The sequence below is a fragment of the Mixophyes fleayi genome, chromosome 2 (genome assembly GCF_038048845.1).
Source record: "Mixophyes fleayi isolate aMixFle1 chromosome 2, aMixFle1.hap1, whole genome shotgun sequence".
Lineage (NCBI taxonomy): Eukaryota > Metazoa > Chordata > Amphibia > Anura > Limnodynastidae > Mixophyes > Mixophyes fleayi.
In genome coordinates, this window is record NC_134403.1 from 309,481,006 (window position 1) to 309,506,976 (window position 25,971).

The 25,971-nt window shown below is 39.0% G+C and overlaps 1 protein-coding gene across 3 annotated transcripts in view; it reads right to left on the reverse strand.

Moving 5' to 3' along the window:
* PHKA2 (phosphorylase kinase regulatory subunit alpha 2) overlaps positions 1-25,971 on the reverse strand; it is a 62,151-nt gene that overhangs the window by 27,348 nt on the left and 8,832 nt on the right. For all 3 annotated transcript variants that reach the window (XM_075196530.1, XM_075196529.1, XM_075196528.1), the window contains exons 3-16: positions 19,292-19,450; positions 16,009-16,056; positions 14,840-15,008; positions 14,228-14,310; positions 13,132-13,212; positions 12,298-12,396; positions 11,109-11,255; positions 10,675-10,728; positions 10,313-10,435; positions 9,306-9,401; positions 9,011-9,118; positions 6,952-7,030; positions 6,222-6,356; positions 4,668-4,777 (exon numbers count right to left, since the gene is read on the reverse strand). In XM_075196530.1, the coding sequence (XP_075052631.1) occupies positions 4,668-4,777; positions 6,222-6,356; positions 6,952-7,030; positions 9,011-9,118; positions 9,306-9,401; positions 10,313-10,435; positions 10,675-10,728; positions 11,109-11,255; positions 12,298-12,396; positions 13,132-13,212; positions 14,228-14,310; positions 14,840-15,008; positions 16,009-16,056; positions 19,292-19,450 (1,491 nt within the window). The remainder of the gene's footprint in view (positions 1-4,667; positions 4,778-6,221; positions 6,357-6,951; positions 7,031-9,010; positions 9,119-9,305; positions 9,402-10,312; positions 10,436-10,674; positions 10,729-11,108; positions 11,256-12,297; positions 12,397-13,131; positions 13,213-14,227; positions 14,311-14,839; positions 15,009-16,008; positions 16,057-19,291; positions 19,451-25,971) is intronic.

Genomic DNA, 25,971 nt, shown 5'->3' on the forward strand with positions numbered 1-25,971 from the left:
CACAAAACACTTGGGGCCTGAATCATTAAGGAACGTAATGTCAATATGTTGCATATTTTGCGTAAAAATGCTCAGCAGCGTCCAATTCATCTAAAAACGCAAAGGACACTTACGACAGCTAGCGATTTCAGGGGCGGAACCAGGTGCGGAAAAAGGCTGATGCATGTAGTTAATGTACAGTAAAGGTGTTCCTCAGCAGATACATGCGAGTCAAGCTCGAGTGCACACAGAAGTACAGTTTTTCAGACGTAGGGTTTGCTCCTGCTCAAGGTCAAGTGTACCTCACAGATGATAGTGGTGACCAGACACAGCATACTACAATTAATTGAAAATTGACTATTCACCTGCCCTATGCACACACTCATCTCGTTGTACAACACTATATAAGACCAACAGAGGGAGAATACTATGGTGTCTTTTCATCAGTGAGAATTATAGGATTGTGATATACCAAAGGGTATACCATAAAGTATAAATATATATATACAAGCACTGCATACTTGTGCGAATGCTGAAATTGTCTCTGCTATTCAAATTATTTTCATATATTTTTAACATAGTGCAAACATTACCAGTGCTTGTCTGTTTTAAAATGTTATGTGTGTGTTGTTTAGTTCCTACACGCTTGTATACATTTGCATTGTGGTTGTGTACTTCAAAAGTTAATCTTGCCTATGTCGTCTACTACATATGCCTAAGTAGAAGGATACATTTGAAATTTTGTTTTATAATTTAAATTGTTTCATAAATTTCATGTCATGCTTACTTTTACATATTTTCGGACTATATTACAGAAACTTTGAGATGAACATGAATAGTTCCATGCTAGTTGTACGTGTGTCTACAATGTATAATGTACAGGGAGACTACAAAATCTGCAAGCCATTAGAATTATTTTTGTTTTTTTATCAATCTTTCTCACATATAGCCAGGTATGGGCTTGGTGGAAGACCAGGATCTGAAGGACCACAGTTATCGTCCCCTCCGAAAACCAAAAGTCTGGCTCTTTGGGATGTCTAATGCTGAAGTGGTCTGTTGCTATCAGCTACCACCTCATTTCATTATAGACACTCTGCGCATTGTGACCTAGATCCTGTGCGCAAAATCTTGGCCGTTTATTGTCCTAAATACATTGGTATACTATATCCTTTATGATACTTCAGAATCAGTATGTGAAGATACTTCCCCTTGTAGCGGCGCCATTACCAGAACGCACTGTCTTTTCTTATAGTACTGCTGACCTGAACCAGTGCAGCCAGACTGAATTTGTCGGATTCTGGTGGTCGCACACCACCTTGTCGGGGACAGATCCCCATGGCTATTAGGTATTACCATTAAGCCTTCTTCTTAGGGCTAATTGTCACCCCACTTGTGGTTGCCATAAGCTCGGACGCCCATCAGTTTTGACTCCCATCTTGGATGTGCTGTATAACGATCTAACTGAGTTCCTTTTCTACTATATGGACCTGTATGATGAACCTCTTGGGATCAGCTTTAGCTATTCCTGCATTGCTCAGTGACTTACTACTATTGTGAGGACTCCAGGTGACAAAATCTAATTACATTGCACTGGGAGAGTCTCCGCAAAGGAAGCTGATATAAGCTGTAATATAAACAGTCTGTATTATATGTATTTGGAGGTGCTTGTACAACGATATTTACTGGGGACACCTGGTACGCAGTTCTATCTGTCATTTATTGTTTTACCTCACTCAATCAAAACCTTTCTCACTTACTTTTCTCCTTATATATCCTGCGATTTTACTGACACCCAGTGGTGTTCCAGGACACTACAGCTTTATTTTTGATCTTCCTCCTCTGTATTGCAAAGCTCCCAGTTTGACATAAATTGCTGTCTATAAGATCTTACTGTTTTACCTATTGTTCCTTTTCAACTACCGCCCCCCTATTACATTTCTAATCAATGTTGTTTAATGGCTCATCAATGGTATGAACATTGTAACCTACTTTCCTGACTTGTTTGGTCATATCTGCTAAGATGAACAACTAACATATCTAAGAAATCACTGAGACTCAGTTACATTTAGTGTCTTTAACGGTATTTATTCTCATCTGCTGGCTGCAGTACTTATCTGCTGGAATGGAGACATATATAAAACCACCACCGACTGGCAAGCAGCAGCATGTAAAGGAGGAGAGCTCTAATAAGGGCTCGTCTGTTACTGCGGTGGAGAAGACTCTTCTGGACAAGCAAACTGATAATATCCAACCGTCTGTCTCTTCAGCACCAGCATCCTATCTGGACGTTGTCAAAGCCATAAGGGAGACAATGGAACCTATGTTCTAGGAACAAGCCAGTTGATTCACAACTGCGGACCAAGAATTGAAAAGTCAAATCCTACAAACTTCCCAACGAGTCCGAATTAATGAACAGAGAATTAGTGAGACTTTTCTAGTTGTTGTGCGACTTAAGCTACAATCGTTGGTAGTTAGCAAGGTGCATAAAAATAACTGTGGAATAGAGTTGATGATCTCGAAAATAGATTGAAGAGGAGCAATCTTCGCTTTGTTGGCCTTCCAGGATCAGCAAAGGGCTCGTCTCTTACTCAGTTCTTATCAACGACCTTACCAAAAAATGGACGGCACCGGATTTCAGATACTTTATTACATTTTCTGAAAACTAAAATTCAGAATCTGATTCCTATATAAGGATTTATTACATACAAACAATAATCGGCTTTGGAAACTTACACTCCAAAATTGGCGCACAGATATACCTTCTATTGCCAGCTTGGGTACCTTGTTAAGTACTGAATATTGAAATGCTTGACCTCAGCTAAATTTCAGGAAGAACATCTGAAAACGCTTCATAGAACGTACATATCACAGTCACAAAGGAGGCATTTCATAGCTGACGAACAGGGTATTTGTCCAAAATGTTGAAAAGAATCTGCCAATTTTTACAATAAATTCTGGGAATGCGGGAAAATATCCCAATTCTGGATTAAGTACCTGGCTTACACTATGTAAGGACCCCATCCCACTACTCCTAGGTAACTTTGAAATCTGGAAAGGTTGTCAGCCTCCTAATAATATAAAACCAATTCTGACAGTTATATTAATGGATGCTAAAAAAGTGATACTACAGTACTGGATATCTATCTTTCTCTCATCCCTTTTTAAATGAAATCAAAATTGTTAGAAATAATTTCCTTTGATATAAAAGCAGCACTTCCAGATATCGAAAAAAGGGGTACTTAAATTCTATTCCAAGTGGGCACCATATATAAATGATGATGATGATGAAGTGGGCACCATATATAGAATTGTTGGCCAGTGATAAGCAGATAATATCCTTCAAGTGTTTGAATGGACTAATTGGTTTCTTTACAGGCAACTGGGTACAGACACCTCAGTTCCCAACAGTATTTTATAACTATGTTCTCTTATTTTGGTTTTCCACAAATACTGCATGAACCAATTGTGTTGGTGTCGGACTCTGCATTATTTTGTGGTTCTCAATGCTCCTCTCTTGCGTTGTCTGATTGTCTTGATAGAACATGCTCTTATGTACATATATATTATTGCCTATATATGCTTGAATACGTATTGGACAAAAGACATTTATTCAGATACGCTTGTAGTATTAGGACATATGTATGATCGATGTACGTGTGTTATGTTCCCTTTGCTCTTCATTGATGAATGAAGCCCTTGATGTCTAAAAACCTACTGAAGCACAGCCTCAAATTTTTTCTACTAAACATGTAGAAATAATAATGTTTATTACAGTATTATTCTAAGAATGTGTTTCCTGATGCATCATAGATCAGTTTCAAAGCACAAAACAGCCACTCTGCAGCGCAAATTAAGCTTAAAGACCCAGCATGCACCTTGATTTATGTAAGTGCGCTTAGATTATACTTGGGACACAAGAAGGGCACATTTGCAAGCTGCAGTTTGCACAGGCAGTGGGTGAGTACGGAGTTGGTGAACCGATTTGCAACACAGAGGCAAGATTTCTGTTTATGGAGCAATATTTATTAAATGAAGTAAAGAGCTGGAAACGGTGCGTTTTCAGGTGGAGATCGTATCTCAGCCAATACTTTTAATTAAACACAATTTGAATTTGAGTAAATAACGAACAAAGGTTTTGTGGAGTCTGGAGTCTTTTATTAAAGTTTATACAAAATTATGTGTGTGTGATTTTGTTTGTTTTATTTATGTGGCATAACGGAGAACTTATCTCTGATCCTTTTGATATGCCTATAGGGAAGGCTTTTTAAATTAATAGAAGCATCTATACTGACATTGAAAATAAGTTTTTTTTTAAGCTGCAAATAAAGAAAAAAAAATCCCTGTAGTAAGGCAAGTACAGGGCACCATGTCTTAGAACAATACTTGTCGTGGGTGGAGAAAGTTGTCAACTAGCGGTTTTCAGTGTAAAATATAATAACTATTAGGACTTCACCAGAATGAACAACAAATAAATCATATAAAACCTATTGTCTAGTAAGGACTACTACCAAAAAATGCATTATCAAAAAAAAGAATGATACATTCCCTTTCCAAGTGCAGGGCCAGTCTACACTTCTTTGTATCAAAATTATAATAGCTCTGACTAACAGCGGGGTTCTTTACAAAAAGACACATGACAGTGGATATAAACAGAGTATGACATTAGTGATGTGATTGTTTCCACCCACCTGGGGAGTAAAAGTAAAGATCTGATCCCTAATTGTGTACAGCTTAGATGTTCCCAGTACTCCGATGTGACGATACGGGCGCCCACTCAGCTTCATGGCTTTATTAATTCCTGGAAACATGCAAATATTTTTAATTTTTTTTGAGCATTATTATTGTAGATTAGAGACATGAACACAGTAGTTCCCCAGCTGTTGTGGAACTACAAGTACAAGCATGTCTTGTCACCCTATGCCGATAGGGCACGTTGGGGTCTGTAGCTCAATAACTGGGGAAGGAATTACCGGACATGCAGAGGAGTGGAAAAATGAATTGCTTTGGGGAAACAGTGAACTGCATGATTGGGAGAGAGTATGGCGGGAAATTAATTGCATAGGAAGCATAAAAAAGTAGAGAAATTAACTGCAAAGTGGGAAATTAATTACAGGGTGGGTCAAATTTTGTGACTCAGTCATGATGTTTCGCACAATCAGGACTTTGCACCAACTGTGGGGCGGTATGTCCTCCCACATTGTGTTGGAAAGATAGAGAGATAGATAGATAAATAGATAGACAGACAGACAGACAGAGAGAGAGAGATAGGTGTTGGAAAGATAGATAGACAGATAGATAGATAGATAGATAGATAGATAGATAGATAGATAGATAGATAGACAGATAGAGAGATAGGATAGACAGACAGACAGACAGACAGACAGACAGATAGAGAGATAGGATAGACAGACAGACAGACAGACAGATAGAGAGATAGATAGATAGATAGATAGATAGATAGATAGATAGATAGATAGATAGATAGATAGACAGACAGATCGAGAGATAGGTGTTGGAAAGATAGATAGATAAACAGATAGATAGACAGATAGAAAGATAGATAGATAGATAGATAGATAGATAGATAGATAGATAGATAGATAGATAGATAGATAGATAGATAGATAAACAGAAAGATAGATAGATAGATAGATAGATAGATAGATAGATAGATAGATAGATAGATAGATAGATAGACAGATAGAGAGATAGATAGATAGATAGATAGATAGATAGATAGATAGATAGATAGATAGATAGATAGACAGATAGAGAGATAGGATAGACAGACAGACAGACAGACAGACAGATAGATATATAGATAGATAGATAAACCAGGATGGTGTCATACCGCCCAGCCACTCTATGTAGTTGGGACAAAGTCCAGGTAGACTATATATGTGTCACAGTAAATCTATATCTTCAGTTCAAAGAAAAGTTCAGTTAATGTGCTCTCACGTGGATTTCCGGGTATAACTGTACATAAAATGATCAGTATGTTTTATGTACTCTAACATTGCATCACTTGAGTGTCCGACGGGACTTTGCCAGTAATTGAATCGGCCCCACAATGTCAAACATATTCTATCATGATAAAAGAAGTCTTACGTATACATTTATGAATGATTCCAGATACGCTGTAATGTACTTTAAGATTAGTAACCCTTTAGCAGGTTGAACTGACAGACTGAACTGTGCACAGCTAGTTATTGTAAGGCATTGCTTTGGATCGCTGCCCTTACCGAGTTTTGCATAGAGGTGACTCAAAATTCTAGCAGGCTGCACACGGAACGGCCTGATATCATTGAAGCTCTGAACATCTATTTCATGTTTCTTTAACATTTTCTTAATTTCTTTAGATTCTGCCAGAACTGAAACTGAAAAAATAAAGAGAACATAAAAGGCATTAACAACATTGAATATTGATCACTGAAATGTTTTATTGCTGACAGCAAGTAACAAGTGTACTTTCTGTGTAACAGAATGGGGAGTCAAATCAGGAAGCTGATGTATGCCTATCCAGTATGCCAAATATTATGTGGTTACCATTGTGTAGCATGAAAGCAATGATCTATTTTCTGAATTTCAACAAAAACTAAATTGTTTACTTTAAAAGTAATAAAACAGCTGAAAAACATGTTAAAAACAGTTGGTGCTTGAAAAATGTTAGATGTGTGTCTGAAGTTAAGCAATCAAAAGCAACTGCAATTTGAAATTGTCCAAATACATTAAAAAAACAACCTAACATTCTAAAAAGGAAAAGTGGAGGTGTTGCCCATAGCAACCAAGCAGGTTCTGTTATTTTTTAGACTGTACAAGATAAATAATAGCAAGATTCTGATTGGATGGGCAACATCTCCACTGTTCTTTTTTGGAAGGTTTAATAAATATACCCCTACGAGCACATCAAAGAACCATATAAAAAGGTGCACATTAAAAACTGCAAGCACTCCAAATGTACTGACTACATACCTTGTACTACAATATCAGGCTTAAAACCAGTTGAAAATCTTCTATTTAAGGGATCAATTTCTCCAGCTGCTAAAAATCCCTGTAAAGCAAAAAAAACAACAAATAAAACAGAAAATTGTCCCAAAGTGATTGCAAATAATCTGTTAAATAAAACATAATATATCCGGGTATTGTACCTTTTGATTTTATAACAATCTTTTAAAAGATGGACGCATATGCCCTCCGAATGTACGTATGGAAAAGAAGCAAGTAAAACGCGCACCAGTTGAAAAACAGTAGCTTTTGCGCCAGGTGTACAGCAAGCATACAAGTGTGTATACTTACACCCCACAACAGCATAGAGAAAGTTTAGAGCTGTAGCTTAACAGTGCCAATAGTAAATGCTAAAGTCACATTACCCTATTTGTACACAATATAGTAATATAATAAAGTGTTATACACATAAGAGAGAATGTTGTCTTGACAGTGTTATTAATAAATGCTAAATTTGTTATTAAGTATAGCCACAATACAAAATACAAGTAAACACAAACATTTGTTGCTTTTCCCTTTCAAAAACAAATGAGAACCTTCTTTCTTGCAATAGTACAGATAGAAACATCAATTGATGTGAGTGAGTTCTCTGTACGGCGCTGCGAATTAGTGGCGCTATATAAATAAATGATGATGATGATGAAGTAATGCGAATAGACGGCAGTGACATCACATAATATAGCCGCAACTCTAGTGAATTCATTGCTATCAACTGAGGAGGAGGGAGGCGGGGTCAATACACAACCAGCCAATCAAAGTCACTAAGCTAGTACTGCTAATAGTCATCACCACCAATGCGTATTATTGCACCAGCCTTCCAGAAACTGCAAGAGTTATGGCTCCTAGAAGGTGAATCTGTGGATGAGTCCACATCTGTGTCCCAAACACGTGAACACACATTGTCCTCCCCCATTTCGCCTCTCCAGGCGTAAGGAAATGCAAGTTTACAATAAGCAAACGTCTACATATGGAGGTAATGTGTACCTTACACCCAATGATCTATGTATACTTGCATAATGATATGACAGATGCCAAATATGTACAGTAGAAGAATTATGCCTCACACCCACCGGCTCAAATTTTGTGCATTATATTTACTGCAGGTGGATGCATTGTGGGAGCCTAAGGAACCTCCTGTGACTTTTAGCAACCGCATGTCAAGGCACAGGTATATGAGAAAGCTGTGATACAAAGTTAATAAGGAAGATGGGAGCTGGTTGATTGTTGTGTTTAAATCACGCTAGAAATATATTTTAAGAAGGCTGTAAGGTCTGACATTTGTTATTATTATTATTAATTTTTATCTATAGGGCGCCACTAGGTAGCGCCGTACAGGGACAGACAGAAACACGGTACAGGGTGAGACAGCACGGAACAGTTGACAAAAAAGCACAGTAACTCGGAAGCTCAAAGTACAGCTAGATGAGAGAGCCCCATCGGGGTAGAGAGAGGGGTAGAAGTGCAGGAGGACCTCACGGAAGAGACAAGGAGCTGGAGAGCAGAGTTAAGGTGGCGGAGAACAGGAGGAAAGTACTTTGATTTTCTCTTTTTTAAATATGTATTCAGTAATTAAACCCTAGATGATGGAGCCTGTAAATAAACACCTAAGCAATTAAGCAATATGCATTGTTAGCAATTATCCTACTCGTCCTTCAATGTGACCTCATGGACTTTCATTTATGTAAATGCTTCAGGCAAAATGATTATAGTGTTACTAGGTAATCAGTTAACCACCACTCAGTACTAACAATTTATACAGATATGCAGAGAAGCATGTCTAAAATAAATATATAAAAATGACTAAATAAATCAATAGATTATTTAGAATAATTTGACTATTAAATTAGTAGTCATTGCCCATCAGTAATTACATTTTGTTGTTTAATATCATTAAAGACACTATTTATTATATAATATTGTTGTTAATACAAGCCGATCACACTGGATAGAAAACAAGGACTTTATCAAATGAAAGTGGTCATTCAATTTGCTTAAATACTTTCTCCTCTCAAAATATATTTCATACCTCAGCGAGCAGAGCTCCGAGGACATACAGTGATTGTCCCCACAAATGCGGCATCTTTCCCAAAGCAATACGGTCAACAGTATGCGGGTTATGATACTCTTCTTCAATCTAAGGGCATAGCAAGAAGGACATAACAAATGTGTTATGTGGTGATGCGTAATTGAGACATATTATATGTTTATAGTGTATAAATTATATTGTAGTGCATATTATTATATAAATAACAGCATGTATATATATATATACTGTTGTGTGCATAATATGAAAGGGGATAATCCCACCACAATGTAGTTACCTTGTCATGTGGGACAGCATACAACTCTGGCACAAGGTGAATCCCATTTTTTCCTCTGATTATTACTCCTTCCAGGGCCTCTCTGTACTCTTGTACCTGAAAATACAACAGAGAATAAAGCATGAATGAGATGAATTGTCAACTCTTAGGACATATAATGTTTATAACTATACACTCAGTGGCAACTCCATTAGTTCTAGTGCCTCCAGAACAGCCAGAATACTTTGTGGCATGAATTGGGCAGCACGGTAACAGTACGGTGACAGCACGGTGGCTCAGTGGTTAGCACTTCTGCCTTACAGCACTGGGGTCATGAGTTCAATTCCCAACCATGTCCTTATCTGTGAGTAGTTTGTATGTTCTCCCCGTGTTTGTGTGGGTTTCCTCCGGGTGCTCCGGTTTCCTCCCACACTCCAGAAACATACTAGTAGGTTAATTGGCTGCTATCAAAATTGACCCTAGTCTCTCTCTCTGTCTGTCTGTCTGTCTGTGTGTGTGTGTGTTACGGAATTTAGCCTGTAAGCTCCAATGGGGAAGGGACTGATGTGAGTGAGTTCTCTGTACAGCGCTGCGGAATCAGGGGCGCTATATAAATAAATGGTGATGATGATGATGATGGATTCAACAAGGCGCTGGAAACATTCCTTAGACTCTGGTCCATGTTGCTATGACAGCATCACACAGTTGCTGCAGATTTGCTGGCTCCACATTCATGCTGCAAATCTCCCGTTCCAACACATCCCAAAGGTGCTCTATTGGATTAAGATCTGGTGACTGTGGAGACCATTGGAGTACACAGAACTCATCGTCATGTTCCTGGAACCAGCTGGAGATGATATGTGCTTTGTAACATGGTGTTTTATCCTGCAGAATCCAAGCCAAAAAGCCCATGATCCTATATAGGTGAGTCAGGTTCATATAACAGGATAACTAAGGTTGTGTGTTAAGAGTTTTGAAGCAGCAATGTGCGGTCTGTATAGAGAGGCTGAGGAATGATTTACATTTACCTGAACTTGTTCCCCATTAAAAATTCCATCAATGACTAGGTACGTCCAGAAGACGGGCCACTCGCATTCAATGTTCTCAAACAACTTCAGCTCCGTTGAGTCGTAGTGTAACCTATTTGGGTCCTGGGAAATGGAACATTAAAGGAACTCTTATCAAAACTGCTAACTGTTTATATAGTTTAATTATCTTTAAAGCTGTTATTTGATTTATTTTGCACAAAAGTATCAATGGCTACTGATGTATTGCACAGTGCAAATTTGTGCAATTCACGCAAACTGGCACAAGTTCAACTCAGCATCAGGACACATGTCTGTAAATACATAACACATTACTAATACTAATAATAATTGCATTATTTTACCTCTCTGGGGGTTCTATAACCATCTCTGAGAAATCTACAGCAGCCATACCGTCCCTTAAAGAAAAATAAAGCATCGTTGATAAGCATGTAAATACAATAAGTATGATATATTTAATTATTTGACAGGTTGATTGATGTGACTTCCCGGGAGAGAGGAAAGCAGGAATTTATAAGGCAGTGAAATGTATATTAGGCAGAATTATGTAAATCCAATAGTGGAAGCAATGTCTCAGTAGCATATCCACCACTGTCTGCACAATGTTATAGTAACAGTAATATAATAAACAAGTGAAGTTACTATATTGCACAATTACTGCACATGATATCCATATAAACGGAGAGTGGTGATGTCAGCATTCACTCCAGCATTTTAGTTATAACGTACAGAGTAATGTTCAGTTCATTACAGATTGAATATAGAACATAAATCATACTTGTAGCTTTGTGATGATTTCATTTTTGGTAACATTAACCAGGTTTAAATCTTCCACAGCAAATGCCGGATATGAAATGATAGAGAGGAGACCGGCGTCAATCTCTTTGGAGGTGGACGCTCGTGGTAACATGGAGTAAAGGATTGACTGTAACGATAAGAACACACAAGTCTACGCCGGTATTCCAGGTACTGTATATATTCATTCATATTACATTATTGCTAACATATATAGGACAAAATACAATAAAAACACTAAAGCTGGTTAGTTAGAGCTACATGAATAGTAATCATTTTTACTAGGAGGCCACATAAGGTTATTGTTATCCACTCACGTCTGACTGCAATTTCATAAAGTGACAGATGTTGCTTAGCAACACCTAACATAATGTCCGACAGCTGGTGGAAGAGATCGGACCTTGCTGCCAAGTACATTACTGGTGTGTTTTGCATGTACCATTCATTTGAGCGGCATATTAACTAGAGCTAGCAAGTGTGAAATCAAATGTTAGGTTTCTCAGTTTAATGCCACCTTCTTCAGCAGGAAAGTAACAGACTACAAGCAACATACTTGTGAATAGATAAGTTGCACATTCAGCTACATTTTTATTGTTTAAATAAGTGTGTTCATATTAAAAGCCCAGGCCCAGGTGTAGTATTAAACGTATTAGGCCAGTGCATCAGAGCGACAGAGACTGAATGCAGCTTGTTTCTGGCAAAAATGTATGGCCAGGTTTTTCCAGCAGCAAAATTAACGGAGGTGGAGACATTTTGGACAAACCTGGTGCTGGAGGCTATACTAGAGGAACACGAGATGATTTGTGCAGGATAGTGTCAGTATATTCTGCTATAGGATAGAATCTGTAAGGCTACAGAACGTTATAAGAAAGAGGGAGCAGGATCTGGCTGCCTAAAATCACTAGTGACTACACACAGCCCTACCTTGACCTGGCATTTAACAAATCCTTTTTACTTCCCTGATAGATGAATATATTACTTGTCATTAATTACCTGATGGCACTGTGACCTCTCTGCAGGCCTTAAGACTTGAAATTGTATAAGCATTGTAATACATAAAATACAACCTGTGTTTTTTATTTGCTCATACGAGGCAAAAATGGGCATAGAAGGTAATAAATACACTATAATTCATATGATTCCTAGACAAGCACAAATTCTGTGATCCTCACCTGACAATGCTCTACGTCATCAGGCAGGACATGAATCACTGATTTAGGACCACCATGAGCGCCAAACAGGTCAAGTTCATCAATAGCTTCCAGAGCAGCCTTTAAACAAACAGAAACTCGTCATCATCATCATCACCATTTCTTTACATAGCGCCACCAATTCCACAGCGCTGTACAGAGAATATTTGTCACTCACATCACTTCCTGCCCCATTGGAGCTTACAGTCTAAATTCCCTAATACACACATGTTCATTTTGTTAGAAGCCAATTAACCTATCAGTATGTTTTTGGGAGAGAGCATACAGCCGCCACACAGATAAGGCCATGGTCGGGAATCGAACTCATGAACCCAATGTTGTGAGGCAGAAGTGCTAACCTGAGCCATTGTGCTGCCCAAACTCCTTGTTTTATCAATGAACTATGCTTATATGTTCACTAGATTGTTCCTTCTAAAGTGCATGGTTATTACATTTTTACATTGCAGGTGAGTGCAATGTAGGTAGTGCTCAATCATATGATCCAACAATAATGGCTCAGCACCACGTGTGGGTCTAATAAGATCTTTCTGACATTGGCATGTTGTCCAACCACACAACTATGATCCTTCTGTTATCCAGGTTGTATGAACCAACAGCCAAATGGACACTCATGTGTAATTTGGCCCACCATGTGTGGCCACAGAGGACTGTATGTCCAGTTTCAGGACGGGTGGTACATAAGAGTAAGTCTATATTGGACGGGTGAAACATAAGTCAACAATAGTTATTTGTGATGCATGTATACAGTGCCAGTGTACTGAGTGGTAATGTCACACTATACAATACTCATCTTACTTTGGCCATTCCCACAGAGCTGGCGTTGAGCTCAGGAATTCCTTGATTCGTTTTGTCTCCTCGCTCCCACATTCCATAATCCTGAGCGTGAAACACAACAACTAAGAAAATGGGCTATATAATTTAGAACTCACGACTTTGATTCTATTTTATAAATGAATTTACAAAGAATGCAAAATTAATATTTTACCAATATTTATGATCTTTTATTTACATAGCACTTACATATTATATATATATACATATATATATATATATATATATATATATATATATATATATACATATATATATATATATATATATATATATATATATATATATATATATCTATCTATCACATAGCACTTTACAGAAAATGTTTGATCATTTACTGGTCCATTGGAGCCTACAGTCTAAATTCTATTCCACGTAAACACACACACACACTAACATTAAACTACCAGTGTCTTTTTGGATGCGTGGAGGACACCAAGGATCAGACAAAGCGCTATGATGATTTAGGCCCCGCCCCTTTCTAACATCTTAGGCTGCTGACGGCTGCACACTATGTGCAGGACCGTCCAGCCGTGACAGGCAGGGACAGTGTGCTGCCCGGCTGCTCTGATTGTGTTTTAAACACAGTCAGAGCAGCCGGGCAGCACACTGTCCCTGCCTGTCACGGCTGGACGGACCTGCACATACTGTGCAGCCGTCGGCAGCAAGTGTCTGCTAGGGGGGGCGATCGCCCCGATCGCCCCCCCCCCTGGATCCGCCACTGTCCGGGAGTCCGGGAATACTCTCCGAAATTCGGGAGCCTCCCGGGAATTCTGGGAGAGCAGGCAAGTATGATGTAAAGGAAGTTACACTGTAAGGATTTATATTTACATCTGTTATATAACTGAGCGCATGTTATTGTTCTCTATTAATCAGTCATTTCTACATCTTTCAGAAGATGATCTCATACACAGGTTATCTTCTGAATGCATTTATTTACCAACATATCCGATAATATTCCCAAACAATTTTGATGGCATTACTATCAGTCATGTTTCACGTTATTCAAATAATACAGTAGATAAATATATATTGTAAAGCTTTGAAATGATTTACTTACAGCAACTTTATAAGCAGCTTCTATATAAAACACAACATTCTGTATGAAGGCCACTTCATCCAGTGTAAACACGATGCGGAGTCCTATAGGGTGCAATATATGTACAAGTTAATGGTTAGACATCGATCTGGTGATATATAAAGATTCCTAGGGTTCCCCCATGTGCCTTCTATTATTTACCATTAGCATTAGGTCATTTTAGGAATGTTACTTTACAGAAAAAAAACACAACACAAAGACTTACCTAAAATTAGCTTAGTGAACAGTTAATACCTTAACGTGGTATTTCACATTTTAGAATACACAGTCTATCATCAAGTTTTAAAAATCGTTTCATTTTAAGCATTAAGAGGGAGCTTAGTTCAACTTTCTATGTAGAAATGGAGTATGACATTTTTCAAGTAATTTAAAACAATTGTGTCTGTGTCCTTAACTACTTGATAACTGAAGGGTTTCTGTCCCGTTAGAATTCATTTCCTGGGAATCTGTCAGTTTCTATGAGCAGAACTGTTTAACATTTCAGTTCTGATGTCAGGTAAAAAAATCAGCCAGAACAAGAGACAGACACAATATGAATAACAAACTTTTTCAATTAAGTTTTATTCATGCTACCTGCAGCCGTCATTTGTGCCAGGCAAAGCAGGAAGAGCGAGGTAGCATCAACTTGTAAATGTCCCCATTGGTCGTCGCCAACGACGGTGCCGCAGGTAGCGGTGTTGTACTTTGCATGAAGACAATCTTTTGGACTCTGAGTGTGTTTGAATTTTTCAACTTTATCAACCTATAAACACAAACAGCAATACTCCATAAATATGGCAAAATTTTCTGCTGCATTAGAAGGGTAATATAACATGTGATAACAGATACTATTCTCCCTAACCTTTCAATGCACTCAGTCGATGACTGTTTATTTAAAGGAGCACCATCATTAAAATACATTAGATGCTAAGAAATATTAAAGCTGCACTACCGCTTAGTAAAAGGCAGCCTCCCTGTTCACCCACCTGGAACCTGGCGAGATATCCCTGGAGCTCACTCACTTCTCTTACAGCCCTGACCGAAGACTGTCAGAGGGATGTGAGCAGGCAAATGAGGTGGGCAGCACGGTGGCAAAGTGGTTAGCACTTCTGCCTCACAGCGCTGGGGTCATGAGTTCAATTCCCAACCATGGCATTATCTGTGTGGAGTTTGTATGTTCTCCCCGTGTTTGCGTGGGTTTCCTCCAGGCGCTCCTGTTTCCTCCCACACTCCAAGTAGGTTAATTGGCTGCTATCAAAAATTTACCTTAGTCTCTGTGTCTATCTGTGTGTGTGTGTGTGTGTGTGTGTATATGTTAGGGAACTTAGACTGTAAGCTCCAATGGGGCATGAACTGATGTGAGTGAGTTCTCTGTACAGCGCTACGGATTCAGTGGCGCTATATAAATAAATGGTGATGATGATGATGATGATAGTGCAGCCTTAAATGCTTTGTTATTATATTATGAAATGTATTTCATTTGAAAATGAAAATGTGGAAAGTACCATCAGGTAGAACAACAAGTAATAAGCTTCCCACCACGGGGGACAATTGTCCCAAGGTCTCCTCACACTGAGCTCTCACAGGTTTTGGCCCAGTAAGTGACCCTGCTCTGAATACAGACATAAGGACAATAAAGGAAACAGAATATTCTTCCTACAATGAAGAAGAGCATAGACACGATGCTATTTTCATATAATACATTTTGCCAAAGTTATCTAAAATAATTTGATCTTAAACTGAAGAAAATAGAAGCACATTACCTGTCTCATCATGCAGTGTAAGACTCCCCGCATCAGCTTCACAACACTCTGGAAGTGGGAAAAAGGATGGTACAATATAACACATAATACTCCTATTACATGATAATTATTGCACACATGCAAATACCTAAACATTCAGCTTATCCGAAAATCACTGTCAACAGATCAGATAACACATTTAATCTTTCTACAGTACAGTAAACTGTCATCTAACAAACTAAAGTACTGAGTAATCCCGATGCACCCCACGAGTAAATTTATCAAGCTGCAAGTTTCCGGCGGGTTTGAAAAGTGGAGATGTTGCCTATAGCAACCAATCCTACCCCCTGTCACATGACTTGGGGGAGAAGTTTTGAAAGTTGGCATGTATGAGTATAAATGATTGGTTACTGCAGATGTCAATAATGAACACAGCTTTAGGAAGCAGTCTATCAATTCACTAAGAACCAGGGGCCTGTCTGTTTTTTCATGTAGCACACAAATACTTGATAGCTTATTTGTACACTGAAATTTAAAGTTGATATTTGTGTGCTACATGAAAATACAGTCAGTATTTAACTTATGTGCAAAACAGAAGGCTAAATTGCACCCCTTGCATTGTAACATGGTTTTGTCCAGGAGACTGAAATAAGAAGTTTCTGAAGTTAAGATCCTTAATGAATCAGGCCCCAGATCATCACTGAGGCAGGTTTTTATTTTCTTGAGCCCACACAATGAATGAATCTTCGTTGTGAAGGCAACACAAGGGGCTTAAGGGAATTATTTCTACCATACCAGCGGATTGATGGAGGTAAATGATTTTTGCAGCACCATAAAAATGACAGCCTTATCAATAAAAGCATAAAATAAGAATTCTAAAGGTCTCACCTGCCTGATATTTAGAAATACATTAAGCCTATGTAATTAAAATAATTTTGTTTCCTCATTTGCAACAAATATTTTCAAAGCTGCCCTCATTTCATTGATAAGTAAGCAACAGAGTAAAACAAACAACAATGATACTTTGTCAATTACCTATAAATACAATAAAAATAGAAAAAGTGAAAAAAATGTACATAGAAATGTACAAAGAAGAATGGAATAACAAAATATAATGCAAATTACTATTCAGCACAATAAAACAATATACTGAGATAAGGTACAAATTATAAGAACACTACATGGTCATTTCTTCTTACAAAAAATAATTTTTATATAACTGGTCTTTGTGTCCAAGGCTCCCAAATCCCAAAACATTTTACATGGGAAACTCTATGACAATTAAAGTCACATTACCCTATTCGCACACAATATAATGTAATGAAGTGTTGTACACACGAGAGGGAATAGTGTCAGTGATATTAATAAATGCAAAAACTGCATTTTCAATAAAATGAATGTAATTAAATACAAACAACCCGTATCTGTTTTTTACTGCTATATAAATCTTAAGGGAATCATCTTTCCTGCAGTAGACCAAATGGAAATGAGAAATAAGAAATCCGAAAAGACATCTGCAACATGACATAATATAGCCGCAGCTATAATAAGTACCCAGAGGGAGGGGTCAATATGCAAACAGCCAATCAGCTAGATAGTGCTGCCAGGGTCATCACCATCACCACGTATCTTTACACCAGGCCACCTGTACCTGCCAAAGACACGCTGGTAATGGTATTTACTATACTGTAAACACAACAGTGTTTACAGCTACATAATTATTACAAAACTGAACACATCGACATGGAAAAAATACCTACTTTCCTGTAAACAGACACAGCCCAGATCCGATATCAGGAGAGGGCGACACTTCCAAATGACGTCACTTTCAACCGTGACTTGGACATTTTGGGTTTTAAAGCTGCAACGCACGGACCTATGTAAGTACTACCTTTTTGTTAGTGCTTAGGGTTAGGGAGCGGGTTAGGGTTAGGTTTAGGCTGCGGGTTAGGGATAGGAATACAATTAACATTACCATGAAATGACTCAGTGCGTTTCCGCTTTAAAAAAAAAAAATCCAAGTCGCGGTTGCAAGTGACATCATTTGGAAGTGTCGCCCTCTCCTCACATCGGATCTGATCTGTGAGGAGATTGGCAAAGTGAGAGCATTCCTTGCTTGATATGGAGTAGGTGCTGCTAGGTTTGCAGAGCAGTGCAAAAATGAAATTTTATTATTGAAATAAGATAAAGGAGTGGAGAAGGTGCATTGCTCTGGGGGCTCCTCACTGTGCAGATGGGACCCCTCTAAAAATGCACAAACTAAAAGTATACCAAAGTGTGTTGAATGGCGGTAACATCTTCCATAAAGTAAATGTCCAACCTCCTATCACTTTAGAGACACCTCTTTCATTAACTAACATAATCCCATTTTATTACTGAAATAGTACTCAGTGCAGCCTCTTGGAGTGCAGGATCCCAACATCCACCAGCTCAGAACTAGTGCAAAACTCAAGTCCTTCTGCTCCCCACCACAACACGAGGAACACCTCTATCTCATTAAATCTCGATTGGACACTTGGTTAGATTTTGATTCTAGGCAAACAAGATTTTCTTCCCGATTTTCCAATATGAGAATGCACTGCTGGAATTACTGGTGAGAGATTCTAGCTATGAGAAAAACTATCTACAAAACGCAGATAGAGCAAACACTCTACACACCTCAGAGTAAGATGCAAAGTGCTTCCATGAAGCTAAAAAACTCATATTATAAAATCAGTTTTCATTTTTGAACAGGAACACCAGCCAACACATATTTGAAAATATGACAAACACCCTCACAATGCATATTTCAGCCCTCAGCAAAAATGTTCTAAACAACATTCTTGCTGCAGTACACTCACACCCTAAAAGGCTAACACAGTTATCAATATAGTCTGCCAATATCAACAGAGGGACCTCACACACAAAGTGACACAGGGGTCATGTTATTGAGGGACAAGCACAGTGATAACATAGAAAGCAGAAACGGACAGGTTTTGGCTGTAGTCATTTCTTTCCAGAGAAAGTGAAAGAGTCAACCAAATATTTAGAACTTTACAGTCTTTTGCTCAAGTTCTATTGACAAATTATACACATGTATTAAACTCACTCACTTGTTTTACACTATGTAGACGACCTTTATGGAAAATAGGATTATCAATGGGTCAGTGAAGTATTACATTTTAATTATCATAGGAGAATTAAATGGTCGTATTCCTTTAATATCCTAAAAACACATTTTTAATGAGCTACTTAAGACATTCTGATGGATCTATTTCTTCCTGTATAATGAAGCTTTTCTTGTAAGTAAACATGTATATTGTACCTGTTCTAATTCATAGGCCTTAGCTTTGTCCTCATCCCGATCAGCATTTTTCCTGTACGCCATCCCCAAGCCCCAAACCGCCAGGACGCTGTACACGTTGTCTCGAACCCAGGCATCTTTCTGTTCCTTACTGGCAGGGAGCAGTCCAGTGACCGGGTTCTAAAGAGAGAAAAGCGGTTATTATTAAACAAGTAATTACTAAATAGTGATACAAATAAACACACCTAACTATGTCTACTTGAGCAAATCTGTCAACATTATAACAAACACCCTGTAACAAAACCAAATGCTTATAATGTAAACCGTAGTTAATAATATATAGCATGTGTGTACAACTGGTGGCCCGCTGGCCAGATGCGGCTCTCAAAAGTGTCCTTGTGGCCACCATCTTCTCTGTAAGCTCATTAGATTCTGATGGATGACACAATTTTTATTTTATTATTAATTTGCCCATGGACATGTAGATTAAACAGAAATGTCTTCTTCATACTAGTACGTGGACAGCACCGATACAGACAGAAGCTGCAATATTTTTGTTCAATATCCACATCTTGTATCATCCAAAATTCCTATATTGTATACTGAAAGTTTTATGTTTTTTCTTTTCTGCAGAGATGAATACAATGAGCAAGTTCTAATTCCTGTTCCAATGACTTCCCCCAACAAAGTAGAATTCCCAGGCTTCTATAATAACCTTACTGACCTTAAAAGATTAAATCAATACATTGCAAGCTTGCGAGCAGGGCCCTCTTACCTCTCTGTCTGTATGTATTACTCAGTATTGTTTTATTAGTGTTTGTTCCCAATTGTAAAGCGCTACGAAATTTGCTGGCGCTATATAAATAAATGTTGATGATGATGATGAATATACACTCATTTCCTTCTGCTCAGAGATGACAATCTAGTTTATGAACTACAGACCTGTTAATAATGTACTACATTTTGTCAGGCACATTTTCCATGATTACAATTTTGGTGACTGTTTTTTCAATTTGAAAAAAAGAATTGTTACTTCCTAACAAGTGCCTCTGTGTCATTCCTTTGTAAACGATGTTGTAATGACCAATGGGCCAATCCTTCACTTATGCAATAAAAGCTGAAAAAAACTTGCACAAGGGACGGATAAATGTACATAAGAAACAGTAGTCAACAGAGTGTGTTGTACCATAAAGAGCCCCATATCTCAAAATACTGAGATCGTATCAGATCATTATTGGGCATAAACCCAGTTGTCAGATGTCCTCAATCAGTTTGTGTGTGCGGTTACCTTTTGATCAAACTGATAGGCCCCAATGTCTTCTGTACAGGCAACTCGCCATGCTCTGGCCCTCCTCAACATCAGTCTCATTCATCTTTGTACAAATTAGACCGATCATTTGTCAGAGAGAAAACAAACATCAGCACTGAAGTCCGGAGTGTGTTACTATAAAAGCCGCCTGCAGTGTGTCTGATGCTAGGTGCAGGGCCTGCCCTTGGAACAAAGCTACTTAAATGCTGGTGGTACTGGAGGAGCTGGGAAGGGATCTGAGGACGGAAAAGGTAATGTGGATGGAGGTCCTGGAAGAGGCCCAGTATATCATCCATGGGATTCTGCACTCTGCTTTGAGGTGCAGGTAAAAACAACTGGGATTTGTCATTGTTTGCCATAGGTGCTTATGTATGGGCCTAGGTCTGCAAGGATTGAGAGTGTTACTGCACATCACGCTGCATAGAGATTTACTGGTATGTAAGTGTATAGGTGTGAAAAATGTGTTTAACTGCACTCGTGTATGTCCTGTCATTTCAAACTGTACATTATATGCTGGTGTCAGCGTATTTGGCCTGTATATACATATTTATGTATATAGATATATATATATATATATATATATATATATATATATATATATATATATATACATATATATATATATATATATATATATATATATATATATATACACATTACAATGCTATACTCCTCTTCTCTTTGGACAGAACGATCCCTTAAATGTTAGGAGTAATTTTAATACACAGAGAAATATGTAGTGTGACTACAGCATCAAGAAGTGATCCAGCTGGCCAACTCGAGTGATGAGTGTCTGGACCACGTCTAGATTGGCCACCAATATGACCGTGAGTGTAGCAGGCACACGTTAGCAAAGCAATCAATGACCATCATGCATGCTGCTTGTCTTCATATTTCATGTAGAATGCACTGGAGGAAAACTAGGCCAAAATGCTGGTCAAGATCTTAGTCTGTCAAATAAGCTTATTGTATTTAACCCTCGCAAATTGGTAGATCCCTGTCTTCTGTGCTCATTTCACCTCTAACTCAAATCTGTAATCTCTCACTCTCTACTGGCATCTTTCCATCACTATACAAGCATGCAGTGATTACTCCTATTCTAAAAAAAAAAAACTCCGACCCAAACTCTCTCTCAAATTACCGTCCCATCTCTCAGCTCCCTTGCCCCTCCAAGCTTCTAGAGAGACTTGCCTACACTCGCCTCACACGCTTTCTTTCCGCAAACAACCTGTTGGATCCTCTTCAGTCTGGCTTTCGTTCTCAACACTCCACAGAGACTGCGCTGACCAAGGTTGTTAATGATCTGATCACTGCTAAGACTGAACGCCATTACTCTCTCCTAATTCTCCTTGATCTCTCGGCTGCATTTGACACCGTTGACCACTCTCTTCTCATACAAACGCTGCAATCCCTAGGTCTTCAAGACACAGTTCTATCCTGGTTCTCATCTTACCTCTCTAATCGCTCTTTCACTGTTAATTTCTCTGGAGCCACCTCTGCTCCGCTTCCCCTATCAGTTGGAGTACCACAAGGCTCGGTGCTAGGTCCTCTGCTGTTCTCTATCTATACCGCTTCTCTTGGAAATCTAATAAGTTCCTTTGGCTTTCAGTATCATCTCTATGCGGATGATACCCAAATCTATCTATCCTCTCCTGATATCTCGACATCTGTGTTGTCCCGTGTAACTGACTGTCTTTCTGCCATTTCATCTTGGATGGCCTCTCGTCAACTCAAACTTAATCTTTCTAAAACAGAGTTAATAATATTCCCACCCGCCAACAAGAGCATACCTGACATTTCTATCTCTGTTGATAACATGACCATAAATCCCACCCCACAAGCTCGCTGCCTAGGTGTAATCCTTGATTCACACCTATCCTTTGTTCCCCACATTGACTCTATATCTAAATCATGTTACATACATCTAAAGAACATTTCCAGAATCCGCACATATCTCACACAAGACACTGCTAAAACCTTAATTCATGCACTAATCATCTCCCGCATTGACTATTGCAATTCCCTCCTTACTGGTCTTCCCAAAAACAGACTCAAACCCCTAAAATCTATTTTGCATGCTTCGGCAAGACTGATTTTCCTTGCAAATAGCTATTCCTCTGTTGAATCACTCTGTATGTCTCTACACTGGCTGCCTGTCTTCTACCGAATCCAATATAAAATACTTTTACTAACCTACAAGGCCATCAACAAAGCTGCACCAACATACATCTCCTCTCTTGTCTCAAAATATCTCCCAACTCGGCAACTCCGTTCTGCAAAAGATCTGCGTCTCTCATCCACCCTCATTACATCCTCCCATTCCCGGTTACAGGACTTTTTTCGGGCTGCACCCACTCTATGGAACTCTCTCCCTCGCACAATAAGACTCTCCTCTGTTCTACAAACTTTCAAGCGTTCTCTGAAAACCTACCTATTCAGACAAGCTTATAATATTCCTCAACCACCATCTTAACCTCACTACCTTTAGCCTGTTACACAATTTCACACAAGACAACTACCCCCGGAATAACATTGTTGTGTGACAGGATCATTTAGCTTATGAGTCACCCTACCTTTGCAGTCTGGCTGGGCCAAGATGCAAAATGTATACTTAACCTCATGTGTCAATCTCCCATTGTCCCATAGATTGTAAGCTTGCGAGCAGGGCCTTCTCACCTCTTTGTCTGTTTTACCCAGTTTGTTTATTAGTTTATTACGTTTGTCCCCAATTGTAAAGCGCTACGGAATATGTTGGCGCTATATAAATAAATGATGATGATGATGATGATGATGATCATCCAAATGCATTTTGCTATTTTCACAAAAAAGTTATTGCACTATAAACAGATTATATAACTTTAGGGTATTTTAGATTTCCCTTTTCCACAGAAAACAAACAAATCCAGCTATGAGTCTCAACAACTAAAGCTGGGTTCACACCGCACAATGCAATTAATGTGCAGATCACATGATTCACGACCATTTGGTCAGATATTGCAAGAGTGTGTACACTCTTACGATCATGTTTTATCAGACCAAAACACATCGCATCTATTCATTTGGTTTTACAAACGAATACTTGCCAATCTTTGAAAAGTTAATTCCTGGAGATCCCGGGCAGGGGGCGTGGTTAGAGGGCGGGGCACGGTCAATCTGGTCATTTTGACCCCGCCCTGCGACAGAAACGATGTTTTGTCACAGGGCCAAAATGACGCGATTCGACGCTATCACATCATTTTGACGAGTAAGTGGCAGTATGCGGGATACTTGCCTGCTCTCCCGCGGGAAACCTACCCGAATTTCGGGAGTCTCCCGGACATTCCGGGAGAGTTGGCAAGTATGTATAAACATCCTAAAAATCACGATCAACAATGGAACGATATATTTTCAGCAGATGGTTCACAGATCGATGAAGATCACAGATCTAAAGGTAAATTGTGTAAGTGTGTACACATGAATTGGCATGCTCATCTGGACTTTCAATTGTTGGTGAAATCATTAGAAATTGCATTGAAGTATGATTACATAGGTGTATACCCAGCTTTATTCTGACAACAAATAAGCAAATTCTGCTAGATGCAGGGGCAAACGCAGGACTTGTAGAGGGGGGTTTCCACACCACGCCGGCAGTGGGCGTGAGCAGCATGCATGGGGGCGTGGCTATAATTTTAGACAGTGCTTGGCTGCTCTCCAGCTCTTCCTATCCCCATAATATACATGGGTAATGCTGCCTGCACTACTGTTAGGTGCACGCAGCTCTCCCTTTTCAAGCAGAGCTGTGTGAAGCGGGGGCAGGGTCCAGCCACCTCAATTATACAGTGCTCCGGGCTTGGAGGGGGGTTTACAGGCACTAGTAAACCCCCCCTCGGTTTGCCTATGAGATGGTCTAAGCCAGGGGTGGGCAAACCTGTCCTCAAGGGCCATATCCAGTTCATGTTTTTAGGATTTCTTTAATCATGTACAGCTGAGTTAATCTATTTGGCTGGGCCAGTAATTATCCCACCTGTTTCTACATACAGAAATCCTAAAAACATGAACTGGATATGGCCCTTGAGGACAGGTTTGCCCACCCCTGGTCTAAGCACATGTCCAACCATCAATGTCCACTTTAGCCATACACATACCCTGCCAGCACAGGGCCCAAACAGCCAAGGTCACTTTGTGTTACACTGGTCCTTTTAGCATAATTCAGCATAATTCAAAACGGCAGTGCGTTTAAGGCAAAACTTGCCTTAAACCCATTGCCGTTTTAATCTAGACTGGCAAAGCCACAGAATGCCGATGATTTGCTAGTATCGCTAGTTAATACATTTACCCTCAGATAACAGAAAAACAGACCAATCAGAATCCATGTTTTGTTTATGTATAGCAAATCTGTTACCATAATAAAGATCATCATTTTAATTACTGAATTCTACACAGAGTTCAACAATGATACAGAAAGTAGAGTGGATAGTATATTGGGAAATGGTTCAAGATACCCACCCCCAGCTGCCTAAAAGCTGTCTAAAATACCCCTGGGCTTAGTCAACACCTCCTGAAAAATGATATCTACTGCTTGCACTTTACAGAACTATGATAGGATCAAAGAAAACACAAGCTATTTTTAGCAGTGTCCTCACATGTAATAAGTGGAGCAGTTATTATCATTGTAAATATCTATTTATATATGGTTAACTGTTATTTACAGCTACACATTATAATTTATTCTGTACACTAAGTCTAGAAAGAGGCAGTGAGTATTGGAATTAGGCTGGCTGCCCACATGCAGATCCATTTATTTCACACCTAAAATTGTCAATCCAGACAAATTGCACAGATTAGACCAGTGGTTCCCAAACATTTGCAGTTCGCGGCACCCTTAGAGTCTCCATAATTTTTTCAAGGCACCCCTCCAAAATAATTACAGAGCAGTCCCGTTTTATAAGTAGTCAAAAAACGTAATAAGTATTTAGGTCAGGACAGAAATACTTATTTAGTTGTATGCAAAAATAATACACATAAATCCAAGGGAAAATAATATTTGTACCTATTTTTTTCAATTATATTTCTGTCAAAGAATAATTTACAGCTAACTCACACTGTAACCCTTCATCCACACGCACTGTGAACTCCTTCATTTCCACACACTCTGTGCCCTCCTTCATCTCCACATTCTGTGCCCTCTGCATCCACACACACTGTGCCCTCCTTCATCTCTACACACTCTGTGCCCCCTTCATCCACACACTCTTTGCCCTGCTTCATCTCCATAACAATCTGTGCCCTCCTTCATCCACACACTATGTGCCCTCTGCATCCACACACTCTGTGCCCCCTTCATCCACACACTGTGCTCTACTGCATCCACACACTCTGTGCCCTCCTTCATCCACACACTCTGTGCCCCCTG